Raw genomic sequence first — 26,101 nt, forward strand, 5'->3', positions numbered from 1 at the left:
TATGTAAACTTCTGACCCACTGGGAATGTGATGAAAGAAATAAAAGCTGAAATAATTCTCTACTATTATTCTGACATTTCACATTCTTAAAATAAAGTGATGATCCTAACTGACCTAAAACAGGGATTATTTACTAGGATTAAATGTCAGGAATTGTGAAACTGAGTTTAAATGTAGTTGGCTAAGGTGTATGTAAACTTCCGACTTCAACTGTAAAATAAACTAGTCAACTTAAACGGTGCAGCTCTCCATGGTGCTGGCTAGCAGGTGTATTTTATTTTTGATGAGGCGGCAAGTCGAATATCTTGACACAATTTATCAACAGTCTACTACTGAACATAATTCTGTTTTTTTGTTAAGTGATCCTATTAGTCACAGCTCACAAATGTGGCGCACACTCAGACACATGGACAACTAGAACCATTCCTATTACAGCAATCAATATTACCCTGCAAGGGCTGTTGTCTGTGTAGGCTTGTATCTAACAGTAATATCTGATTCTACCTCGTGCTCCTATTAAGTTAACAACAGAGATAAGATCATGTTTAATTAAGCAACTGTGGAATCACTATCAAAATAACTAAAAAGTCATCCTATCACATTACACAGGGGTGTGGATTGTTCAAGAACACCACTCTGACCATTTGGTGCTAATGCAAACAAAAAAAGAACCTTGAAAGCACTCACACCAAACCTTTTTCAAGATGTTAGACAGCAAAGCACTGCTGATCCTGAGCGAGCGAGCGAGAATTAGCTACTCTGGGAAGGTTCACTGCGCTCCTCCGCTCTCCATACCTGGATCAATGGCGTCAAATTTACCTCTGAAGCCAGCTCAGTAAATTTGAGCTTTGATCTTTGACCATTCCATAACCCACCTAACCATTTCCCCCTCGAGTAGCAGTGATAGAGCATTCAAATAGTAATCCCACTAATTAAACTTTAACCTGTCAATTTTGCACCGCGATAGACTAGTGTCCTTTCCAGGGGGTGTACTTGTACATCAAGCTGACTCACATTACAGAAACAGAAGATATGAGCCGTTCTGCCTAAGGCTTGTGCAAGGTTACTTACTTTACTTACTATCTATTTAGTGAAATGTTAAACCAGAATATAAAATGTGCCATTTTATTTTTGACTTAATGAGCTAGACTTACTGAGTCTGACTTTAAGACATGTATGTTTAAAATGGTCACAATTGGACTGGCTGACAAGGATATGTATATTCAACTATCTTTAGCGCTTCCTAAAATTTATGGTTTAAGAATTTGGATGAATGAATACTGCTGTTCTCCAGCTTTTAGAATTACAAAATGTAATTTGATTACTTTTATAACAACAAAGTTTGTTGACTAAATTAGCATTTTCAGTTTCAAAGTTGAGCATAGGAAGGACAAGTTCCTACTTAATTGAATGGCACCAGTTGTGTGGAAGAAGCTACATTTGAAAGTTTGGTGGAAATTGGGGGATGACAAGAGAGACAAAACGGCTTAACATCACGGTCGTAATTATTAGTGTACACCATAGCGAAACGTTTTGCAACGGAAAACCAAAACAAGCTTTTCTTATTGGACAAATTTGAATACGACCCAGGGACCTGGTGGGGGGCCTTTGAATCCCACTCTTCAGGGGGATTTTCAAATCATGATACAGTGCATTTGGAAAGTATTCAGACCCCTTGACTTTTCCCACATTTTGTTATGCTACAGCCTTATTCTAATTCATTTTTTCCCTCATCAATCTACACACAATACCCCATAATGACAAAGCAAAAACAGGTTTTTCGATTTTTTTGCAAATGTATAAAACATTTAAATAAGTATTCAGACCATTGGCTATGAGACTCGTATTTGCGCTCAGGTGCATCCTGTTACCATTGATCATCCTTGAGATGTTTCTACAACTTGATTGGATTCCATCATGGTAAATTCAGTTGATTGGACATGATTTGAAAAGGCACATACCTGTCTATATATGGTCCCAAAGTTTTTAGAGCAAAAATCAAGCCATGAGGGCGAAGGAATTGTCCGTAGAGCTCCGAGACAGGATTGTGTCGAGGCACAGATCTGGGGAAGGGTACTACAAAAAGTCTGCGGCATTGACAGTCCCCAAAAATGCAGTGGCCTCCATTCTTAAATGAAAGAAGTTTGAAACCACCAAGACTCTTCCTAGAGCTGGCCACCCAGCTACACTGAGCAATCTGACAATTCCTCTGTGGAGATGGGAGAACCTTCCAGAAGGACAGCCGTCTCTGCAGCACTCCACCAATCAGGCCTTTATGGTAGTGGCCAGACGAAAGACACTCCTCAGTAAAAGTCACATGACAGCCCGCTTGGAGTTTTTCAAAAGGCACCTAAAGGACTCTGACCATGAGAAACAAGATTCTCTGGTCAGACAAAAAAAAGATTGAACTCGTGACACTTGGCATTCAGGACGTCTAGAGGAAACCTTGCACCATCCCTACGGTGAAGCATGGTGGTGGCAGCATCATGCTGTGGGGATCCTTGATGAACACCTGCTCAGGACTTCAGACTGGGGCAAAGGTTCACCTTCCAACAGGACAACGACCCTAAGCACACAACCAAGACAACACAGGAGTGACTTCTGAACAAGTCTCTGAATGTCCTTGAGTGGCCCAGTCAGAGCCCAGACTTGAACCCAATCAAACATCTCTGTAGAGACCTGAAAATAGCCTTGCAGTGACTCCCCCCATCCAACCTGACCGAACTTGAGAGGTTCTGCAGAGAAGAATGGGAGAAACTTGGCAGCTGTGCCAAGCTTGTAGCGTCATACCCAAGAAGACCCGAGGCAGTAATCACTGCCAATGGTGCTTCAACAAAGTACTGAGTAAAGAGTCTGAATACTAATGTAAATTGCTTATTACTTTTTTTTTTTTCTACAAAAGTTTTTGCTTTGTCATGGAGTATTGAGGGAAACTATTTAATCCATTTTGGAATAAGGCTATAATTAACAAAATGTAAAGAAAGTCAAGGTCTGAATACATTCTGAATGCACTGTTTCAGAAATGATTCATTGTTCTATATATTTTTTACATTTATTTGTCTCTTTCCCTCCCTCCCTTTTCCCTTTCCTAATCTTTGCTGACAGCATGATAGAGCATACTTGTGGCAAAATTTTCATAGTGCAAAAATTACTAAACGTCATAATCTGGCAGCATGATTTAATTTGAAACTTTTTCTTTTAACAATGTATGGGGAGGCAATTATTTGAGTGAACTGCATAATACATTAATAGTCACCTCTTTATAACGTACATTGTTGAAAAAGTTTCAAATTAAATCACGCTGCATCATAATGAGGTTTATGGTATGTTTTAAACTTTGCACAATTCTTTTGCACTATGAAATTGTCACCATTAGTAAGTACACTACATAACCAAAAGTATGTGGACACCTTCTCGTCGAACTTCTCATTCCAAAATCATAGGCATTAATATGGAGTTGGACCCCTTTGCTGTAATAACAGCATCCACTCTTCTGGGAAGGCTTTCCACTAGATTTTGGAACATTGCTGCGGGGACTTGCTTCCATTCAGCCACCAGCATTAGTGAGGCTGGGTGCTGATGCTGGGTGATTAGACCTGGCTCGCAGTCTGTATTCCAATTCATCCTGAAGGTGTTCGATGGGGTTGAGGGCAGGGCTCTGCAGGCCAGTCAAGTTCTTCCACACAGATCTCGACAAACCATTTCTGTATGGACCTCGCTTTGTGCATGGGGGGCATTGTCATGTTGAAACAGGAAAGGGCCTTCCCCAAACTGTTGACACAAATTTGGAAGCACAGAATTGTCTACAATGTCATTGTATGCTGTAGTGCTAACATTTCCCTTCACTGAAACTAAGGGGCCTAGCCCAAACCATGGAAAATAGCCCCAGACCATTATTCCTCCTCCACCACACTGTACAGTTGGAACTATGCATTGGGGCAGGTAGCGTTCTGCTGGCATTCGCCAAACCTAGATTTGTCCGCCAGATGGTGAAGCGCGTTTCCACTGCTCCAGACGGAGAGCTTTACACCACTCCAGCCAAAGCTTGGCATGGTGATCTTAGGCTTGTTCGATCTTAGGCTGTTCGGTCATGGAAACCCATTTCATGACGCTCCCGAGGAGCAGTTGTTGTGCTGACGTTGCTTCCAGAGGCAGTTTGGAACTCGGTAGTGAGTGTTGCAACCGAGGACATACTTTTTTTTATGCGCTACGCGCTCTGCAGTGTTGTTCTGTGAGCTTGTGTGGCCTACCACTTCGCGGCTGAGCCGTTGTTGCTCCTAGACGTTTCCACTTCACAATAACAGCACTTACTGTTGACCGGGGCAGCTTTAGCAGGACAGAAATTTGATGAACTGACTTGTTGGAAAGGTGGCATCCTATGGCTGTGCCACATTGAAAGTCACTGAGCTCTTCAGTAAGGCCATTCTACTGCCAATGTTTGTTTATGGGGATTGCATGGCTGTGTGCTTGATTTTATACACCTGTTAGCAGCGGATGTGGCTGGAATAGACAAATCTACTCATTTAAAAGGGTGTCCACATACTTTTGTGTGTATATATAGTGTATGTGCATTTGAATCCACATTTGGATTTATGTCAGCAGTGTCAAACCATGCTTACTGTGTGAAACAGCAAGAAGTATTTTGTTCCTTGCCCCACCAACTAGTAACTGGTTTCCATTGAACAGGACCCTAAGTACGTCTCCCTTTCACCCAGGAACAGTGTCTGTACTCTGTAGTGTACCAGCTAGCTCTTGTTACGGTTCACCCATCTAAACGAACACTCTCCACACTACTGCATTTGCCTGCCCAGTGTAGCAGTATCATCTTTTACACTCACCCCATCATGGCAAACATTCATACCAGTATACTCCTTCCCAATCCTGGTCCGGGCAAAATGTGCATTTGGCTTCTCGGGACCAGGATTGGGAAACAATGATCTATACAGATGTGCTGTATCCCTATCTAGAGAGTTCTACAGCAGTCTCTGCTTTAACAAAATTCTCACAGGTAACTCTCTTAGACCACACTCAGCGTACCCCATTCTCCCCTCTCCACCCTTAGCTAATGACGCTGGCTGGCCCACCCTTGGCAAGGGCAATGCCTCTCTCAAGCCCCCCGACTGGCCGGAGTCTGGGCTGGACACGCAGGGAAAGATTCCCCCTCCGGGCTCCCCTGCAGACAAGGTCAGGCATTGCTTTAACATTGTTTGTTGTTCGTAAAGCTTTAATAAAAATCATGAGTTGACGCACACCCAAAAATATTGGAGGGGTGCTGACTAACAGAATAGTAAATATCGAGTATCTTAGCTTTTTTAGTGTTGGGCCAACATTTGTTTTGTCCTCAAAACAACCCCTCGCAGCATGCAACATTTCCCAGTTGAAATAGTTGGGACAGCGCTTCATCCCAAATTAGTTTGGAGAGGTATTTGATGATATTGAATAATTGTTTGCCTCGACCAAGGTGCTGGACTCCAACAAGATGACAATCTCCTCCCCGGTGGTCCCTTCCAAGCCCCAGCCGCCTCCCTACGGCTCCCACCTAACTTCTGCCGGCTCCACCAGCTCTCTGGACCGCCGGCCAGGCCTGCTCCCCAACCCCCCCGGCCCTGTCTGGCCCCGTGTTCCCCCCTCCACCGGCTCCTCCTCCCAGCAGATCCAGCAGCGCATATCGGTGCCCCCCAGCCCGACCTTCCAGCCCAACTCACCTCTCTTCCCACCGGGTCTTCCCGGGGATCGACTTGACCCTGTCCTGGCTGTGGCGGTGCGCCCCTTCGTCCCAGACAGAGGCTCCCGGCCCCAGTCGCCGCGCAAGGGCCCAGCCACCATGAACTCCAGCTCCATCTACCACATGTACCTCCAGCAGGCGGCGCCCAAGAGCTACCCGCTCAAGCCTGCGCTCAAAGCAGGTACTAGCAGGGGCCGTTTGGGAGTGAATGAGTATGTTCCAAATCCAATTGTCTTTCGTTAGACCAGTGTGCACTTATTCACTTCCCTTCACTGATTTCAAAGGAAATGACTGGTATACAAATGATGGCGGAAACTCTCACTATCCTATGCTATTAGATTTGTGGGAAATAGAGAACGAGTGCACACTTCAGGAGAAACAAGATATTATTGGGACGCACCCTTGTATGTTGTACCAGTACTATGCATCTTTTCTTCCTTGAGGAACTGATTTGGCAAGGTTGGTTAAGTGAAAGCAATATGGTGAACACCATCCTTTCACATACCCAATCACTTACAGATCATTGACAGGAAAGAAAGGTTTGTTTTGGAAGTATTGGATCAGGTTGGTGTCCGGGTAAAATGAAGGAGGGACAGGGAATGGGTGCAGGGGCTTAACTCAAAATCAAAGGAGACGGAAGTCTGTTTATATATTTTGCTATTGACTGAGACTTGCATGACAAAGAGCAGTGCTGTGAATATTCTTGCTTTTGATTATTAATGCATTAACAGGTTTGAGTATCCAGTAATTCCTTATCATTAATTTATGAAAGCGAGTCAGCAAGCAAGTACGTTATTTGTATTTTTCAGGGTAGTACATCATTATTTGTTTTTTTCACTCGTGTGTGTGTGTGTGTTTTCAGTGTACGGGAAGCCCGTTCTCCCCTCCGGCTCCACGCCGCCCTCCCCCCTGCCCTTTATGCTGACAGGAGGGCCCTTCCCCGGGTTCCAGGGGCCGGCCGGTGAGGACACTGGGGACAGAGAGGGCCCTGACATCGACGGGGCCCCGGATACCCCCCCGCCCAATGTGGAGAATATCCCGCGGCCCCTCAGCCCCACCAAGCTCACCCCCATGGCCCACTCGCCCCTTCGCTACCAAAGCGACGCCGACCTGGAAATGCTGCGCAAGAAGCTGGCGAATGCCCCGCGGCCCCTCAAGAAGCGAAGCTCCATCACTGAGCCAGAGGGCCCAGCCGGGCCCAACATCCAGAAGCTGCTCTACCAGCGCTTCAATACCCTGGCTGGCGGCATGGAGGGTGGTGGCGCTGGAGCAGGGGGAGCCAGGGTGGGCGGCACGCCATTTTACCAGCCTGCCAACCCACCCGACTACCCCGGTGACTCGTTGGCAGACGCCGACAACGGGAACCCGCCATGTGAGGACCCGCTCCCTCCCCCACCACCAGCCGTGGCAGAGGGGTCATCCTCAGAGCCCCTGCCACCGCCTGACGCCAATGACAACAAGCTGCTGCCCCCGCCACCGGCCCCCGAGGTGATCAGCCCCCCTGCCCCGGAGGCCTCGGAGGATACCAACAACAATAACCTAGGGGGAGTCTCGGTGGCCACCCTGCCTAGCCCTGTGCCTGAGGTCAGCTCTCCAGAGGAGGTTGCCACCACCCCCTCACAGCAAGTGGTGAGGCTTTCACAAAACACACACACAGCAACAGTATGCATGTTCATGTAGCAGCGGTGAGTTGGACTCTTGGTTTAATGGTTAAGATGTTGGTTTCCGGAGCAGGGGGTTCAGACCCACCTGTGACATGCATACATATGTCTGTTTGTGTTTGCACATACTCTTTACTAACTGTCTCTTCCCATCCTTCCCCTACAGGAGAAGCGAACTAACCTGAAGAAGCCCAACTCGGAGCGGACGGGTCACGGCCTGAGGGTGAAGTTCAACCCCCTGGCGCTGCTACTGGATGCCTCACTGGAGGGCGAGTTTGACCTGGTGCAGAGGATTATCTATGAGGTCTGACTCTGTCGCTTGCACACACAATTTGTTTATTTTAGTAATTTAGCAGACGCTCTTATCCAGAGCGACTTACAGTAGTGAGTGTATACATTTTCATACTGGTCCCCTGTGGGGTCAAACACACAACCTTGACATTACGAGCGCCATGCTCTACCAACTGAGCCACATGGGACAAACACACAGATACAAACAAACACACAAAAATTCTCTCTATTTGCATCTATTTGGCCTGTGCTGACAGCATTGTAAACTAGTCTGTCTTTTAGTGTTTGCTTCATGTTTTTCAACTGTGTGTGTGTGGGCTAGTAAACCTGTCAGAATTGAATTGCGGTGTGTTTGGGGTTGATCTTGGCGTGTCACTCGACTTCTGAACTCTTAAAAATGCTCTTAGAAAATAAATGGAACTCAGTCCACTTCTGTGTAGGGATCAAATTGGGACTAGCTGACCCCTGTGTTCTTCCCCAGGTGAAGAACCCCAGCACGGCCAACGACGAGGGCATAACCCCGCTGCACAACGCAGTGTGCGCTGGACACCACCACATTGTCAAGTTCCTGCTCGACTTCGGAGTAAACGTCAACGCTGCCGACAGCGATGGCTGGTGAGCAGCCACACACCACCCGCACACAAGGGACCTTAAAGAGGTCACTCATGCGTCACCGTTTTTCTTCTATACTGAAAGTGCAGTACTTAAAAACTTGACTTCTGACATGAACACTTTTTGAGGATTGTATTAACACAGTGAACTAATGAACATAATACTACAATAGTTTGAGTGAACTATCCCTTTAAGACAGAATTCCTTATTTGCGTCTGTTTAGCTTCAGTTACGCCACTTTATTCATGCCTCCAAAAACAAGGCTTCAGTTATGTTGAGATTTTGCTATTTGTGACATACTTGCTTTCATAGTGTTGTATTTACATAAACAATTCATCCACTCACCTGCACCAAGGAACCCCCTATTTATTACCAGAGCACAGCTCTTTTCAAACATTGTCACTGCAGAATAGATAATCGCATTAATGTCCTCAATGAGGCAATTCATTTTGCAGCATACACAATATACATACAGACAAAAGCTCCAAATCTGAAGAAGCCTCAGTCACGGTTGTGTTTTTTATTGCCTATGATTACCTTCCCTAGAGGCGATTGGTCTCCATGGAACTATTGTAACCCCTCCATTTTGTGTGTGTGTGTCTCTCTCTACAGGACACCCCTGCACTGTGCAGCCTCCTGTAACAGCGTTCACCTGTGCAAGTTGCTGGTGGAGTCAGGGGCGGCCATCTTCGCCAGCACCATCAGCGACGTGGAGACGGCGGCAGACAAGTGTGAAGAGATGGAGGAGGGCTACATCCAGTGCTCTCAGTTTCTGTACGGTGAGAATCCTGGAGGTTCATTGCTGCAGGGAATTACATTGACCGGGTCTCCCCCTGCATCCAAAATGGTACCCTATTCCCTATCTAGTGCATTACTTTTGAGCAGGGCCCATAGGGCGACTAGACAACTAGAATATATTTGTTGTATATATATTCTTAAAGGTAGACTCAGCAATATGATGTAGATGCAGAAAGTAAACAGCATAGTGGGTCAATTTCCACAACAACTAAGAGTGTTGAAGAGGAGGTTCAACTTCTCTTCTGTTTTGGTGCCCTGGCTACCATGCTCTCCAACAGCGTGAAACGAATTAGAATGTCGCTGGATTGGATAGCTTCCGTTTTACTGGCTCCTGACCAATTCTGCTATTTTGGGTTTTTTCACGTTGATCGTAACTTTGTTTGTAGCTGCCCTCGTTTCCTAAGACTGAAAGAGCATTTAAACATCAGAACAGCAATCACTAACCTCAATTTGGATGAAGATTTCTACTTCAATGAGTCAGTGGCGCAGGACATAATGCTTACCCCAAACCAGGCTCTAATTACCGACACTCTGAGAAGAAAGGGACAGTGTAAGTGAGGCCGAAATGCGGGAACCCTGACGGAACTACACTGAACAAAAATATAAACTCAGCATGTAAAGTGTTGGTCCCATGTTTCATGAGCTGAAATAAAAGATCCCAGAAATGTTCCATACACACAAAGCGCATTTCTCTCAAATTTTGAGGGCAAATTTGTTTACATCTCTGTTAGTGAGCGTTTCTCCTTTGCAAAGATAATCCATGGCATATAAAGAAGCTGATTAAAGAGCATGATCATTACACAGGTGCATCTTGTGCTGGGGACAATAAAAGGGCACTCTAAAATGTGCAATTTTGTTACACAACACAATGCCACAGATGTCTCAAGTTGAGGGAGCATGCAATTGTCATGCTGACTGCAGGAATGTCCACCAGAACTGTTGCCAGAGAATTGAATGTACATTTTTCTACCATAAACCACCTCCAACGTTTTTTTCTCTCGAATTTAGCACTATGTCCTACTGGCCTCACAATTGCAGACCACGTACATGTATGGTGTCTTGTGGGCTAGTAGATTGCAGATGTCAGTGTTGTGAACAGAGTGCCCCGTGGTGGCACTGGGGTTATGATATGGGCAGGCATAAGTTACGGACAATGAACACAATTGCATTTTATCGATGGCAATTTGAATGCACAGAGATGTCATGACGAGATCCTGAGGCCCATTTTCGTGGCATTCATCTGCCGCCATCACCTCATGTTTCAGCATAATATTGCACTGCCCCACGTCGCAAGGATCTGTACACAATTCCTGGAAGCTGAAGATGTCCCAGTTCTTCCATAGCTTGCATACTCACCAGAGATGTCACGCATTGAGCATGTTTGGGATGCTCTGGATCGACATGTACGACAGCGTGTTCCAGTTCCCGCCAATATCCACCAACTTCGCACAGTCATAGAAAAGGTGTGGGACAACATTCCACAATCAACAGCCTGATCACATCTATGCTATAGATGCCCCTCCCTTTTTTAAATATTTTTTTTAATCTGTGACCAACAGATGCGTATCTGTATTCCCAGTAATGCGAAATCAATAAATTAGAGCCTAATGAATTTATTTCAATGACTGATTTCCTTATATGAACTTTAACTCAGTAAAATATTTGTAATTGTTGCATATTGCGTTTTTTTGTTCAGTATTACGTCGGCGAGTGAATTAACCACCTCTACCCTCCATTCTTTTGGCGAACGTATAATCACTAGAACAAACTGGACAAGATCCTTTCGAGACTATCCAATCAACAGGACCTGAAGAGCTGTAATATCCTATGTTTCTTGGAGTTGTGGCTGAACAAGGACACGCCCTCAGGTGGTGAAGGTAGGAAACATCTCGACTTCGTTGACCCACTACACTGGGGCCCCACAAGGGTGCATGCTCAGCCCCCTCCTGTACACCATGTTCACCCACGACTGCGTGGCCACGCACGCCTCCAACTCAATCATCAAGTTTGCAGGCGACACAACAGTAGTGGGCTTGATTACCAACAACGATGAGACAGCCTACAGGAAGGAGGTGAGGGCACTCGGAGTGTGGTGTCAGGAAAACAACCGCTCACTCAACATCAGCAAAACAAAGGAGATGATCGTGGACTTCAGGATACAGCAGAGGGAGCACCCCCCTATCCACATCGAAGGGACAGCAGTGGAGAACGTGCAAAATTTAAGTTCCTCGGCGTACACATCACAGACAAACTGAAATGGTCCACCCACACAGACAGTGTGGTGAAGAAGGCGCAAAACCCTGACAAATTTTTATGGATGCACAATCGAGATCATCCTGTTGGGCTGTATGACAGCCTGGTACGGCAACTGCACCGTCCTCAACCGCAAGGCTCTCCAGAGGGTGGTGTGGTCTGCACAACACATCACCAGGGGCAAACTACCTGCCCTCCATGACAGCTATAGCACCCGATGTCACAGGAAGGCCAAAAAGATCATCAAGGACATCAACCACACGAGCCCCTGCCTGTTCACAACGCAACCATCCAGAAGACGAAGTCAGTACAGGTGCATTAAAGCTGGGACCGAGAGACTGAAAAACAGCTTCTATCTCAAGGCCATCAGACAGCTAAACAGCAATCACCAACTCAGAGAGGCTGCTGCCTAAATTGAGACCCAATCACTGGCCACTTTAATAAATGGATCACTAGTCACTTTATACAATTCCACTCTAATAATGTTTACATATCTTACGTTACTCATATCACATGTATATTCTGTATTTTATACCATCTATTGCACCTTGCCTATGCCGATTTGGCCATCGCTCATCCATATACTTATATGTACATATTCTCATTCACCCCTTTAGATTTGTGTGTATTAGGTAGTTGGAGAATTGTTAGATTACTTGTTAGATATTGCTGCGCTGTCGGAACTAGAAGCATTTCTCTACACTCGCATTAACATCTGCTAACCCTGTGTGTGTGACAAATAAAATTCGATTTGATAATATACATTTAGATGGTTTTTCTATGCATCGGCAGGACAGAACAGCAGCTTCGGTTAAACTCAAGGGGGAGGTGTGTGTCTTTGTTAACAGTTGGTGCGCGATCTCTAATATAATAAGTCTCAAGGTTCTGCCCGCCTGAGTTAGAATACTTCATCATAAGCTATAGACCGTACTATTTTCCAAGAGTTTTAATCTACGTTTTCCGTAGCGGTCTATTTACCACCACAAATCAATGCTGGCACGAAAACGACACTCAGCGAGCTGTATAGGGCCATAAGCAAACAAGAAAAGGCTCATTCAGAGGCGCTGCTCCTAATGGCCGGTGATTTTAACTGAAATTCATCTCACCTAATTTCTACCAGCATGTCACCTGTGCAACTAGAGGCAAAAACACTCTTGATCACCTTGACTCCACACAACGAAACGCATACAAAGCTCTCTCTCGCCCACCTTTTGGCAAATCTGACTATAACGCTATCCTCTTGATTTCCTGCTTACAAGCAAAGACCAGGGAGGTTTTCCTATTGGTAGATGTGTGAAAAAAATTGAAAGCAGACATTGAATATCCCTTTGAGCATGGTGAAGTTATTAATGACACTTTGGATGGTGTATCAATACACCAAGTCACTGGCTGGTTATAATAAACCATGTTTCTGGTATTACATCAAACTAGCTTACAGAGCAGCTATAGCTAAGTAGGCAGCTAACTTTGTAGCCATGGATTGTGCAACTTCCGTTGTTTAGCTAAGTAGCTAGCTGGTTGATGGTTTCTTTTTGTAACCAGAGCAAATGAAAGCAACATTCACCTCCACAAATGTTGTTTACATTGATTACCATACTGAATGAAGCAGTTAAGGGACCTCGTGGGCACCCTTAACTTTTTCACTTAATTTAACGGGGAAATTCACCTTAAGAAGTTTTGTGCAACTTACTTAAAGTTAAAGAAACTATAGGGGAAGAGATAAGAGAAAAATTAAGGTGTTTTATGCAACCGGGCCCAGGACCCTGAACAGCTTCTACCCCCAAGCTATAAGACTGCTAAATAGTTAGTCTGGCAGCTATTTGGTTAACTATCTATCTGTATTACCCTTTTTTGCACTACTTTTTTTTACTCATCACATACGTTGCTGCTACTGGCCTCAACCGCAGACCACGTGTAACCACGCCAGCCGAAGTCCCTCACATCCGACTTCTTCACCTGCGGGATCGTCTGAGGGGGGCTGCTGAGGTGTATTTCTGTCTGTAATAAAGCCTCTTTATGTGGAAAAACTAATTCTGATTGGCTGGGCCTGGCTCCCCAGTAGGTGGGCGGGCCTCAGTGGCGATCAGTGCCGTTTCAGATGAGGGAGGACAATTTTGAGCATGGCCTTATTTTTATTACATCGTATTGGATGACTGGCATTCATATTCCATTCACCCAGTTAAATGTAATAACGATAGGTTTAGGCTACTACAGGATACTAAATTTTTTCCCAAACCCATCATGAGGTTGCTACAACCTAGCCTATGAATGAAAGTTTACAACGTAGTTGCAGAGGTCGAGAGACCAATTTGATGTGACAGACTGTGCCACATGGAGAGACAGTGACATTCAATACTGTCTTGCACACTCTTGCCTACATCTTGCTGATATTGGGTGTAATCATTAGTCTAACAGTTACAAACAAGAGTTTCTATTGGACAAATTCAGGTATGTTTATCCCTGTTTTGTTCCGTTTGCTTCTGTATCAGAAATGTTTTAACAGAATCGGCAGAATGAATACACCCCTGATCACGCATAAACACAGTTCAGTTTCATAGCAGCCACGTTGTATTCTTTCTCGCATCTATGTTATGCGCTCTCCTCCTTTCACCTCTTCCCTTCACTAGTGGACTTAAGCACAAAACATCAGCTATATGTGACCAGGTGAAAAAACCTTTCCAAGCCAAACCGCTACACACAGCCTACATCGTTATCACCATATTAGTTAAAGTAACATCAGTCAGCATAGCTAATAGAAACCCGCTAAGTCATGCAGTAACGTTAGTATACAGTCAGTAAGCAGTTACACCGGCGGGCAACGTGGCAATAAATTAGTAAAACCAAAAGCTTACATTAACTTGGAAAAGTTCCAGTGTTGTTGGATACTCATAGCCAGCTAGCTAACATAGCATCCCTCTGTTTGAGCAGTGTGTTTCAGTAGGCTAAACTAGATAGCTGTATTTGCTAGCTAAGTGAAACTGAAAGTGAGAAAATATAATCTCTCTTGCTTCTCCTTTTACGAATAAATTAATTTGTTCAAAACTGTTCAACTATTGTGTTTGAGTAAACTACTCACCACATTTTATGCACTGCAGTGCTAGCTAGCTGTAGCTTATGCTTTCAGTACTAGATTAATTTTCTGATCCTTTGATTGGGTGGACAACATGTCAGTTCATGCTGCAAGAGCTCTGATAGGTTGGAGGATGTCCTCTGCAAGTTGTCATAATTGCTGTGTAAGACTATGGAACTGGGTGAGAACCATGAGCCTCCTACGTTTTGTATTGAAGTCAATGTACTCAAAGGAGGATGGAATGTAGCTGTCCTCCAGAGTGCTGTTGAGGCTACTGTAGACCTTTTGCAAAATAGTGTGTTTTAATGAATTATTTGGTGATGTGATTATATTTAGTATAGTTTTATCTAAAAACGTTTTTTTTTAAATGAAATTCACTGAGGATGGGGATTCACTGAGGATTTTAGCATAGGGGAGCTATGCTAAAATTAAGGCAGTTAAACAATTTTAAAAACATTACAATATATTCAATACATTCATTCCTGTACTGTGTTATTTACACACTTTACACACATTTATTGTCTTAGTATGCCTCCATTATGATGAACTTTTTTTCGTTTCCTTGACAGAAAAATGTATCTCCTGACTGCATTTTCAGCAGTTCTTTCTATTGCCACTAGAGGGCGGTCAGCAGATTTTTAAGGGTCTTTACTCCCGAAGTTGACTTTTTGTGCTTGCCACTTCACTAACCGTTCTCAGCTGTTAGCCACCAATGCCTCTATTAAAAAATGTAAATAAAAGTTTCCTTCACAGACTAATTATTCTCCTCTTTGACTGTTCATTTTTGGCAGATTTGTCAGTGTCTCTCCCAAAGCTAATAGCTGTGGTCTAGCAGTTTCTTTCTGCCAATAAAAACAGATTGCAATTTTTTCAAGTCATTACGGAATTATTTAATGTAACAAATCGAACATTAAACCTTGTAAACAATTCAGGGTAATTCATGGTAACCTCGTGAACAATTAATTTAAACCTGCCATTTATTTGAAACAGTTAATTAGATGACGTGATCCGTTGCCTGGTTATTAAGGAACAGGCAGTGTTTAACTGAAGTTTTGCGGTAATGATAACTATAGTTACTTAATATAGTACCTGTGTGTGTTCTACCAGGTGTCCAGGAAAAGCTGGGCGTGATGAACAAGGGGGCGGTGTATGCGCTGTGGGAGTACGAGGCCCAGAGCCCAGATGAGCTGTGTTTCGGCGAGGGCGACGCCATTAACATCCTGCGGCGGCAAGACGACAGCGAGACCGAGTGGTGGTGGGGCCGCCTGGACCACAGGGAGGGTTATGTACCCCGCAACCTGCTGGGGGTGAGGCCTGTCAAACGCACACATTCTCACACACACCTGTTGGGATGAGGCCTGCTCACTGCTTACCCCTGGGCCCATGCGTTGTTCCCAGTTTTCAATTACATTTTGACTGTTTGGCAGTACTGGCCCTCTCTGATGTATAACCACTCTGTCTCTCTACCGCTCTCTCTCCCTCTCTCTACCTTTTCTCTTCCTTGCAGCTCTACCCCAGGATAAAACCTCGTCAGCGCTCCCTGGCTTAGCCCCTCTGCCTCTTCCTTGGGTGAAAAACTGGACTATAGGCAGGCGTGGCCGAAGACTGGCGGAGTGGGGCGGCCTGGTGCTCCCCTACTGCCAGTTTCCCCCTCCCTGTAACCCTGGCTATGGGACACCGGACAGTGTTCAACACTGACACACACACACACACACAGACCCCAGAAAAAACAGGATCCCTCTGCTACCCCTTATCGGTCGACCAAACCCCACTCTGCTCTCTCACTCTCTCCTTTCAGCTTTATTTAAATCTGTGTGTGTGTGTGTGTGTGAGAAAAGCTGGAGCACAAGGCTCAGTGGAGAATCAAGCACTAACCAGTAGTGTTTTTTTTGGGACACCGCTCAGTCATACAGCGGACAGGACATTCACCCCTAGTGCTTACCTCTGACGGTTGATGATGTGTGTCTGTTTGGAGAGGGTAATGTGTGTTTTGTGGTTTCTGTGTGTGTGTGTGAATAGTTTAGAGAGCCTTGTGTGTTTGGAAAGTGTGTGGGTTTAAGGACTAGAGAGAGGGGGCTTGTGTATGTGTACAATAGGTGTGTGTGTGACATGTGGATGGTGGATGTGTACCAGTTTTAATTTAGTCAATAACTATGACAAAATATTAGTCAACCTATTTTTCCTGACGGAAACTAATGATGATAGCGAGATGCCATGAAAAAAAACAATAACTAACAATTTAGTTTTCTTTTTAGTTGACGAAAACGTGACGACGAGAATTCCACGTGTGACTAATGAACATTCAATTTGACATGAAGCTCCCTTTAGTCTGTTTTGTCCAATCATAAGCATGCATGCCTTTGCAGAATATTGAATGCAATCCTCTCATTGGCTAAATGAACGTCTTTCAGTTGCAGGGTCTGATTGAGCTGATCTGCCCGGCTCTCCCACAGCTCCCGGCGGTCACTTCAGTCACTTGTGTATCTTTTGAACTGATGCTCAGCACACTTCAATTGTAACTAACCTAAACTAGAAACAATGTAGGCTATTTTTGCTTTGATCAGATCAGAAACTATTTTCCCATGTGTGCTACTATTCATCTGTGTTGCTACTCTCACGGCCCACTAATACGAGTGCAGTTTTTTAAATTGAAAATATGAATGCCATTTGCTTAATATTAGGAGTACATTAATATTTCTGGCATTGTTGAAAAGCTCAGATTCTCCCCCTTCAAGGGAGTCAATGTTATTTATCCCCATCCCAAGTTTCTGATGGGAGAAAGAGCTGAATGCCTAAATTGTTTCATCTGTAGCCAAGGATTTATAGCCTGTATGGTAAATCATGGCTGGATTTGGTTACAATCTGCCATAATAGCAATTTGCCAGCTATTTGAGGGGATAGTAGGCCTAGGCCTAGTTGGACAAGGCTATCTTAATGTGCACATGATGACTGAAAGGTTATGTATGATGAGTTTAACAGGTCAAGAATGTGTGTGTGCTGTGAAGAGGGGTGACAGTTTGAGGTCTGTACAAGGGTGCGCCAGATATTCTGAATGTTATGTACAATCATAACAGGGATTTTGAATGTCCCTCTCGATATGGACAAAGAGTACCTATATCAATTCTGTAGGTCGCTTGCTAGGTAATTTCCGAATAAGCCGGAATTTAACTGTCCTAACTTACTTTTCCATCATAGCTTCTTTCCATCATAGCTTCTTAGGGATTTGACCCAGCCCTTCCACATGACAAAACAAAAAGGCCTACTTATATTTTTTTTTACTTTTGGAAAATAACCTTTCTCAACATATGTTTCTGGATTTTAGTCCCAGGTAAAGCACTCTTCGTTAGTAAAGTGTATTGGATTATTGAAATTTCCCAAACAAGATAACATTTCTTTAAAAAAAACAATCTTCTCACGGAATGAAGCACTCATCCCCTAATTTTCTTGCGCCGTCAGGGCCATGCTATCATAACACCCTTTTGAACTATTCACAATTTGTCACATTAAGTGCCCTGCTTTAGTTATAGAAGTTATCAGCAAAAACAAACTTTATTTTACAAAAACATTTAAAGCTTCACTCAACTTGTCAGCTCCTCCAAAGAGGTGTGTCCAACCATTGCCAATGTAGATTGAGATTTGAGATAGAAAGTGGTGTATGTGATGAACAGGGATGCAGTGTCCTATGTGTTTGTGCAGTGAAGGAACCCTCCTTCGGGCAAAAGTGTGTGTGTTTTATGAGAGATGCGTCAGGCCTCACTCACCATAGAGCCATGATCTGGGGGGTCCTCACCACTTCACTTCAGGCGCGTGTGAAAGTGTTATAATTGAGCACATGATCAAACACACGCTCTTACAAATCCGATGGGTGTGGCCATTCAAGCAGAATGACATTTACATAACACTAAGGTATTCTTTTGTTGTATTACCCCTACTTTCCCTGCCTGACCTTGTTTCCAGTTCTGTGAGATGAGATTTGTACCTTGCCCAGCAAGGCAGGAAAAGAGCTTTACCCTAATAATCTCTGTAAATACTGAGATGAGTGTGTTTGACTGTCTGCTGTATGAAGACTCATTGACTCGTGGGGGTTCTGTAAGCATTAAGGATGCAGTACTTACACATCCTGTTCTGTGAATGTGCACAATAAAAACAATTCCCCGCATGACTAATGGTGTAGTCGGTTTCCTTTTTTTGTGGTCCCATGGTTTGCTTGCAATGATTGTATTTGTCTTACAGCAGTGGTCACTAACCCTGGTCCTTGAAAGCTTCAGTGTGCTCTCAAGCCCTTTTGTGTGGAAAAACAAATTCTGATTGGTTGAGCCTGGCTCCCCAGTGGGTGGAGCTGGCTCCCAAGTGGTGGGCATATGCCCACCCATGGCTGCACCCCTGCCCAGTCATGTGAAATTCATAGATTAGGGCCTAATGAATTTATTTCAATTGACTGATTTCCTCCTTTGAACTTTAACTCAGTAAAATGTTAGAAATTGTTCAATGTTGCATTTTATATTTTTGTTTAGTATAATTCTCATCCTGAGGCCTCATTTATTAAAACCAGGGATTGTCAGCAAGTGTCCTGTCGACCGGATATTTCTGCAAGCAATTTGATGTGGCCCGCCAAGAAGAAATCATTTTTCAATAAAAGTAAAAATATCTAATGCAGTGATGTCACAACAAACCAAATGACATTGGCGACCATTGGCAGTGGTTTATGCTTTAATGGTGCATTTAATGGTTGTTTTTGGCACATAACGTGTCCTCTGGTCAAGAAAATGACCTTGCGGGATAACGTAGGTGCATGAATATCGCCTTTACATCCATGTTTTCATCATCCACTATTCCAAACCAGTACTCATAGCAGAGAACTAGAAAATCAGATGCTCGCACATTCACTATTGTTTGCTAAGTCAAACTTAATGGTATAAGTTGTGTCCCTGGAAACTCTGCACCGACTGTACAACCAGGTTTCCAGACAACCTTTTTATGCGAGTAAATTACGTGTCAGACAGAAAATGGCATGACAAGCCTGATGGAAACAGAAAATGTGTGAACTTTTCAAATGTCGACAAAATCGAATACGCTAGATAAGGTGGTATCTTTTTGTCTGTAAAAGGTAGCAGGCCTGACAGACGCTTTTATGCGCAAAACAGTATATTGATAACCACCATATCGAAGTAAATTTGGACTTATGTAACCATGTTTGGTATGGTTACATAAGACAGATGGTTACTTAAGGCAACATTTTAAGTAGGTTGGGCGTATAACGCGAACGTCTAGCAACCCAAAGGTTGTGAGCTCAATCTCATCACAGACAACTTTTAGCATTTTGGCTAATTAGCACCTTTAACTACTTACTACTTTTTTGCAACTACTTAGCATGTTACCTAACCTTACCCCTAGCTCTTTAACCTTACTCCTAAACTTAACCCTAACCCCTGGCCTAGCTAACGTTAACCACCTAGCTAGAACTGGTAACATAAGTTTGGAAAATTCATAACATACTATACATTTTGGAAATTCGCAACATATACTAATTGTAATTTGTACCATACAGTTTTATATGAAATGGGTGATGGACATCCACAAATCAATACATACCATATGAAACGTAACATATGATACAACATGCCAGGTGATGAGCTCGTTGCTCCTTTCTAATAAATATTGAGGGTCTTATTCTGGTGACATGATCATCAATGCTTGGCTGCTGTTTGAACCAACATTTTTTTGCTCTTTTGTTCATAATCTCAACATGTAGGCTATACCCGCACAGTATCTGTGAGCTGCTCCACAAATACCAGAGTGGGCACACTCACTATATAATGCAACATTTGTGAGAAATCAGAGTTGAAAATGCGATGGAAATCCATTTTACCTGTATTTTATAAGGTCATGGGTTTTGAACCACAAACTGTTTTATATGCTCCATGTCAACACGCACAGCCTTTTTGTTGTATAATTTACTATTTTTCTCCCCAATTTCAATCTTGTCTCATCGCTGCATGTATGTTCCGAAACATAACCCACCAAACCGTGCTTCTTAACACCTGCCCGCTTAACCCGGAAGCCAGCCGCACCAATGTGTTGGAGGAAACACTGTTCAACGGACAACGGAGGTAAACCTTTAGGCACCCGGCCTGCCACAAGGAGTTGCTAGAGCGCGATAGGCAAATAAATCCCCCCTGGCCAAACCCTCTCCTAACCCAGATGACGCTGGGCCATTTGTGCGCCGCCCTATGGGACTTCCGACCACAGCCGGTTGTGATACAGCCCGGGATCGAACACGGGTCTGTAGTGACACCTCTAGAGCTGCGATGCAGTGCCTTACACTGCTGCTCCACTCGGGAGGCCAACACACACAGGCTTTTATCTGCAAGTCAATTAGATGGAAAAATCTCTGTTGGGAAAATACACGTATTCTTTTTATGCAAAATTTTGAATATATTCGCATGATAATCTGTCGCCATTTGGATGGAAACCTATTTTATGAGGCTTTGTGATGGAAACTGTGGGTTCCTGGCAGAGTTTTTGTGTTCGCATATCTTTCACTGAGTTCTTTGCATTTCCATGTCCTGCTCTGAAAAACTGATTTCCTCTGTGCAAAATGTATACATAATCAAATTATCAATCTGTCAGTTTAAGCTAGAGATGTTTTTTTGCAAGGGCTGCAACTCAATACACTGCATCCGCCTATGTCGCCCTTCCCATCTGCGGTGGAAAGTGGCAGAGCTACAGCACTGTTTTCCAGAAAATATAAAAACATAATGTAAAGTATTAGTCCCATGTTTCATGAGCTGAAATAAAATATCCCAGACATTTTCCATATGCACAAAAAGCTTATTTCCCTCAAATTGTGCACAGATTTGTTAACGTCCCCGTTGGTGAACATTTCTCCTTCGCCAAGATAATCCATCCACCTGACAAGTGTGGCATATCAAGAAGGTGATTAAACAGCATGATCATTACACAGGTGCACCTTGTGCTGGGGACAATAACAGGCCACTCTAAAATGTGACGTTTTGTCACACAACACAATGTCACAGATGTCTCAAGTTGAGGGAGCGTGCAATTGACATGCTGAATGCAGGAATGTCCACTAGAGCTGTTGCCAGAGAATGTAATGTTAATTTCTCCACCATAAGCCGCCTCCAATATCATTTTAGAGAATTTGACAGTACGTCCAAATGGCCTCACAACCGCAGACCACGTGCATGGCGTTATGTGGGTGAGCGGTTTGCTTATGTCAACATTGTGAAGAGAGTGCCCCATGGTGGTGGTAGGGTTATGGTATGGGCAGGCATACGGTACGGACAACGAACACAATAGCAATTTATCGATGGCATTTTGAATGCACAGAGAGACCGTGACGAGATCCATTGTCGTGCCATTCATCTGCCTCCATCATATCATGTTTCAACATAATAATGCACAGCCCCATGTCTCAAGGATCTGTACACAATTCCTGGGAGCTAAAGATGTCCTAGTTCTTCCATGGCCTGCATAGTCACCAGACATGTCACCCATTGAGCACGGCCGGAGAGGTTCACAAAAAAAAAAGTTTGATGAAAACTCTGACAAGGGCGTTCCCTTTCAGTCCTTATATACTGCTACACAAACAAGTCATAAAAGCATGGTTTACATTATTCATTATTAACGTTAGTTCATGTATGTGACTGAATTGATACCTTACGCGGTTTCTTCTCTCAAAGCTGGGACCTTGAAACTGAGATACTCCTTTTGGTTCACAGAGCAATGTTCTGGGCGTACTGCCAATTGGTCTGAGGAGAAGGCCACAGTCACCTGCACAAACCCAAGATAGAGAGGAGATGCTGTGTACAATTCAAGGCTTTCTCTTCAGACAATGAAATGTTCCCTCAAACTCTAAAGGCTTTCTGTGCATGCGAGAAGTGTTTGGCCGTGCCAATAACGTGTTACCTTTTAGAACCCATTCCCTTGTCACTTCGCAAAGATTTTCCAAACCCATAATCGGTTCTACCCCAGCTACCATAAAGAGTAACTGGACCTATTGTAAACAGCATTGGTAGTAATTGCATAGCTTTAGATTATGTCCCGGTTACTCCACTGGACATCATTTTTCATTGTAAATTTCGCCAATTTGATGACCGCACAGAGGCCAAATATCCCTATGCATTCTCCCAACTCTATCCACTTTCAGGAGTGTTTGATGTTGCTCACTAGTCAGTAAAGAAAATGTCTGCACAGCCACGCTTACCCCGGAATGAGCAGGCACAGAGGGCTCAGGCAACACTGAACAGTCTCTCACCCAATGGCCAAAAGCGCCACATTGACGACAACATTCAGTGTCTTTTTACTGCTGCAAGTTTTTGCTGTTAGATTTACCTCTCTGCTTGCTTTTATTTTCCTTATTCCTGAAACTATTACCGGTGCTTGAGGTATGGATAACCGCGACAACACGCACCGCATGGTGAGCGGAATTAGATTCCACTCTCAATGCGACTTGAACTACCTCTGTGTCACACCCTGATCAGTTTCACCTGTCCTTGTTATTGTCTCCACCCCCTCCAGGTGTCGCTTGTTATCTCTGGTGTATATATCCCTGTATTTCCTGTCTCTCTGTGCCAGTTCGTCTTGTATGTTCCAAGTCAACCAGCGTGTTTTTCCCGTGCGCCTGCCTTTTCTATTCTCTTTTACTAGTCCTCCTGGTTTTGACTCTTGCCTGTTTTCTGGACTCTGTACCCGCCTGCCTGACCATTCTGCCTGCCCTGACCTCGAGCCTGCCTGCCACACTGGACTCTGAACTGGTTTTGACCTTTTGCCTGTCCACGACCATTCTCTTGCCTACCCCTTTTGGATGTAATAAATATCAAAGACTCAAACCATCTGCCTCCACTGCCTGCATCTGGGTCTCGCCTTGTGCCCTTATACTCTTTCCCTGTGGAGTGTTGGTCCACCACCCCTGCAATAGCCATCTTGACAGTGGGTTTCAACCCTGCCCTCAAAGCGGAGGTAATAATTTACCTATCTTCATTAAAATGATCTGCTAGTGCCAGATTCGTGCACAATACATCTTCCATCCTATCACGTACTCACCTACCCAGTCCCTTTGATGCTGAGTACATCAACTCATTTTGGTTCTATAGGTTTTGTTTTTCTGTTGACAGAAGGCTGACATCAAAACGCTGGTGTATTGAGCTTTTGATTTTTCTTTTGTGTCAACTCACACTAGCATCTGTGGTGGAATTATTGTAATCAAAAGGAGAGACTTTTAAATTTCTTCAAAACAATCAAACTTTATTATTTAATAACTGCAGTAATGGAGCTGGTCGGTAATCAGGTGACCACTGAGAACCCAATGAGCAGATTTGAGCCACAGCATTTTATAGCATCCATTTTATAGCATCCATCCTCCTGGATGTTCATGACAAACAACAGATGTATGGAATGAGTCACAAGGTTAAGATTTGTATGAAAGATGCTTATAATTCACAGCAGACAGTATCTCATTGCGTAGAGACCAGGGTCTGGCCCTGGAGTCATCTCTCTCTTGTACCATATAAAACAAACATTAACATTAACTCATGCTCTGGAATGCGGTATCCCCAAAGACATCGTAAATCTCCTGTCAGTGTTATCTCCCAGAGGCACACTTTCAGTTCACACAGACACAATAGAGTTATAATAATCCTCTATTCTGTTGCATAAAACAACCATTTAATGCAATAAATGTATTATAACATAATCTTGCAATTTACTGACCAATTTTTCCTATATTCGAGCCAAATTGGTTGAATGCTCATGCGCCTCTTTTAGCTCCTCTATGGCTTTGTTAAACTTTTCTTCCTCTAGCCCTCCTTTAAAACCTTTTGTCAATAGGGGGAGCTGTTAGCATTATTATTTTTTTTACATTTCCAAATGAAACTGCCTCGTACTCAATTCTTGCTCGTACAATATGCATATTATTATTACTATTGGATAGAAAACAATCTCTAGTTTCTAAAACCGTTTGAATTATGTCTGTGGGTGAACCAGAACTCTTTCTACAGCGAAACTCATGACAGGACATGHRAAGCTCTGAAAAATWGTMTCTGATCTCGGATCAGTTKWAARCTCTGTGTRTGCHCTATGGMTYGAMATGAACTGCACCCRCCTTCCCCTGGATGTCAGTAACCAATGAGAAGTGGAATGGTGTCTCTACGTGTTTGTCAGAGTTTTTAAAAGGGAATGGAGTGAGATGTCCCTTCTTTTCGACGCTTGCCAGGACGCAAGGGAGGACATCAGAATCGCATGCTCAAAAGCTCTCGTTATTGATCAAAGATATATCCGTCTGTGATTTAATTCGATATAGGTGTTAGAAACATCATAACGAAGTTATTTGAAACCGATTTATATCAGTTTATGCGAGTATATTGCTATTTTTCTGAATTTCCTTAGTATTACATTTGAGGATTTGGGCATGTGTGTGCCGTGTAGCTATCGTTAGCTGCTAGTTTCGAAGTTGAGGAGGTCGTTTTACAACAAAGCAACGATTCTTTTGGACAAAGGACACATTGCCCAAGATACTGATGGAAGCTCGTCCAAAAGTAAGAGTTATTTATGATTTTATTCCGTATTTATGTGGAAAAATGTAAACGCAGTTGTCAGCCATTTTTTGCGGCACTAGTCTGGCTGTAACTCACAATGTATGTCTAGTAACGTAAATTTTAWAAATCTAAATCAGCGGTTGCATTAATAACCAATGCATCTTTCATTAGCTGTCCAACCTGTATTTTTTTAGTCAATCTAATCGATAAATAATCGTAAACATAGGTGCCTTTCCAAGATGGCGCCGGCCMGAAWGYATGCCATGTTTTGACAGATTACATTGCATAACCACGATTTGTGATGCTAAATATGCACATTTTCGAACAAACTCTATATGCATTGTGTAATATGATGTTACAGGACTGTCATCTGAAGAATTCTGAGAAGGTTAGTGAAAATATTAATATATTTTGGTGGCGAAAAACGTTATCGCCCCTTTTGCCTTGATTTAATGCTGGTGTGATGTTAGCTCATGTGGTATGCTAATATAACGATATATTGTGTTTTCGCTGTAAAACACTTAGAAAATCTGAAATATTGTCTGGATTCACAAGATCTKTGTCTTTCRATTGCTGTAGGCTGTGTATTTTTCAGAAATGTTTTAGGATGAGTATTTTGGTAATTGACGTCGGTCTCTGTAATTATTCCGGCTGCTTCCAACGCTATTTCAGATTGCAGCTGCAATGTACAACTGTGATTTATACCTGAAAAATGCACATTTTTCTAAAAACACATATCCTATACCATAAATATGTTATCAGACTGTCATCTTATGAAGTTGTTTCTTGGTTAGTGGCTATATATATCTTTATTTAGTCGAATTAGTGATAGCTACTGATGGAGTAAAAAACTGGTGGAGTAAAAAAAGTGGTGTCTTTTGCTAACGTGGTTAGCTAATAGATTTACATATTGTGTCTTCCCTGTAAAACATTTTAAAAATCAGAAATGATGGCTGGATTCACAAGATCTGTATCTTTCATCTGGTGTCTTGGACTTGTGATTTAATGATATTTAGATGCTTGTATTTACTTGTGACGCTATGCTAGGCTATGCTAGTCAGCTTTTTTACTGTGGGGGGTGCTCCCGGATCCGGGATGAGTACCAAGTAAAAGTTAAAGAGTGAATCAGGGCCGC

General features: G+C 43.4%; 1 protein-coding gene across 3 annotated transcripts in view; it reads left to right on the forward strand.

Moving 5' to 3' along the window:
* The window catches only part of ppp1r13bb (protein phosphatase 1, regulatory subunit 13Bb), an 88,357-nt gene extending 69,781 nt beyond the window's left edge, over positions 1-18,576 (forward strand). For all 3 annotated transcript variants that reach the window (XM_023973787.2, XM_070435942.1, XM_070435943.1), the window contains 8 exons: positions 5,063-5,184; positions 5,462-5,906; positions 6,588-7,354; positions 7,553-7,690; positions 8,159-8,292; positions 8,902-9,068; positions 15,518-15,717; positions 15,918-18,576. In XM_023973787.2, coding sequence (XP_023829555.1) covers positions 5,063-5,184; positions 5,462-5,906; positions 6,588-7,354; positions 7,553-7,690; positions 8,159-8,292; positions 8,902-9,068; positions 15,518-15,717; positions 15,918-15,959 — 2,015 coding nt within the window. In that variant the 3' untranslated portion in view covers positions 15,960-18,576. The remainder of the gene's footprint in view (positions 1-5,062; positions 5,185-5,461; positions 5,907-6,587; positions 7,355-7,552; positions 7,691-8,158; positions 8,293-8,901; positions 9,069-15,517; positions 15,718-15,917) is intronic.
* The last annotated feature ends 7,525 nt before the right edge of the window (positions 18,577-26,101 follow it).

This window comes from Salvelinus sp. IW2-2015, linkage group LG28, assembly GCF_002910315.2.
Source record: "Salvelinus sp. IW2-2015 linkage group LG28, ASM291031v2, whole genome shotgun sequence".
NCBI classification, from domain to species: Eukaryota; Metazoa; Chordata; class Actinopteri; order Salmoniformes; family Salmonidae; genus Salvelinus; species Salvelinus sp. IW2-2015.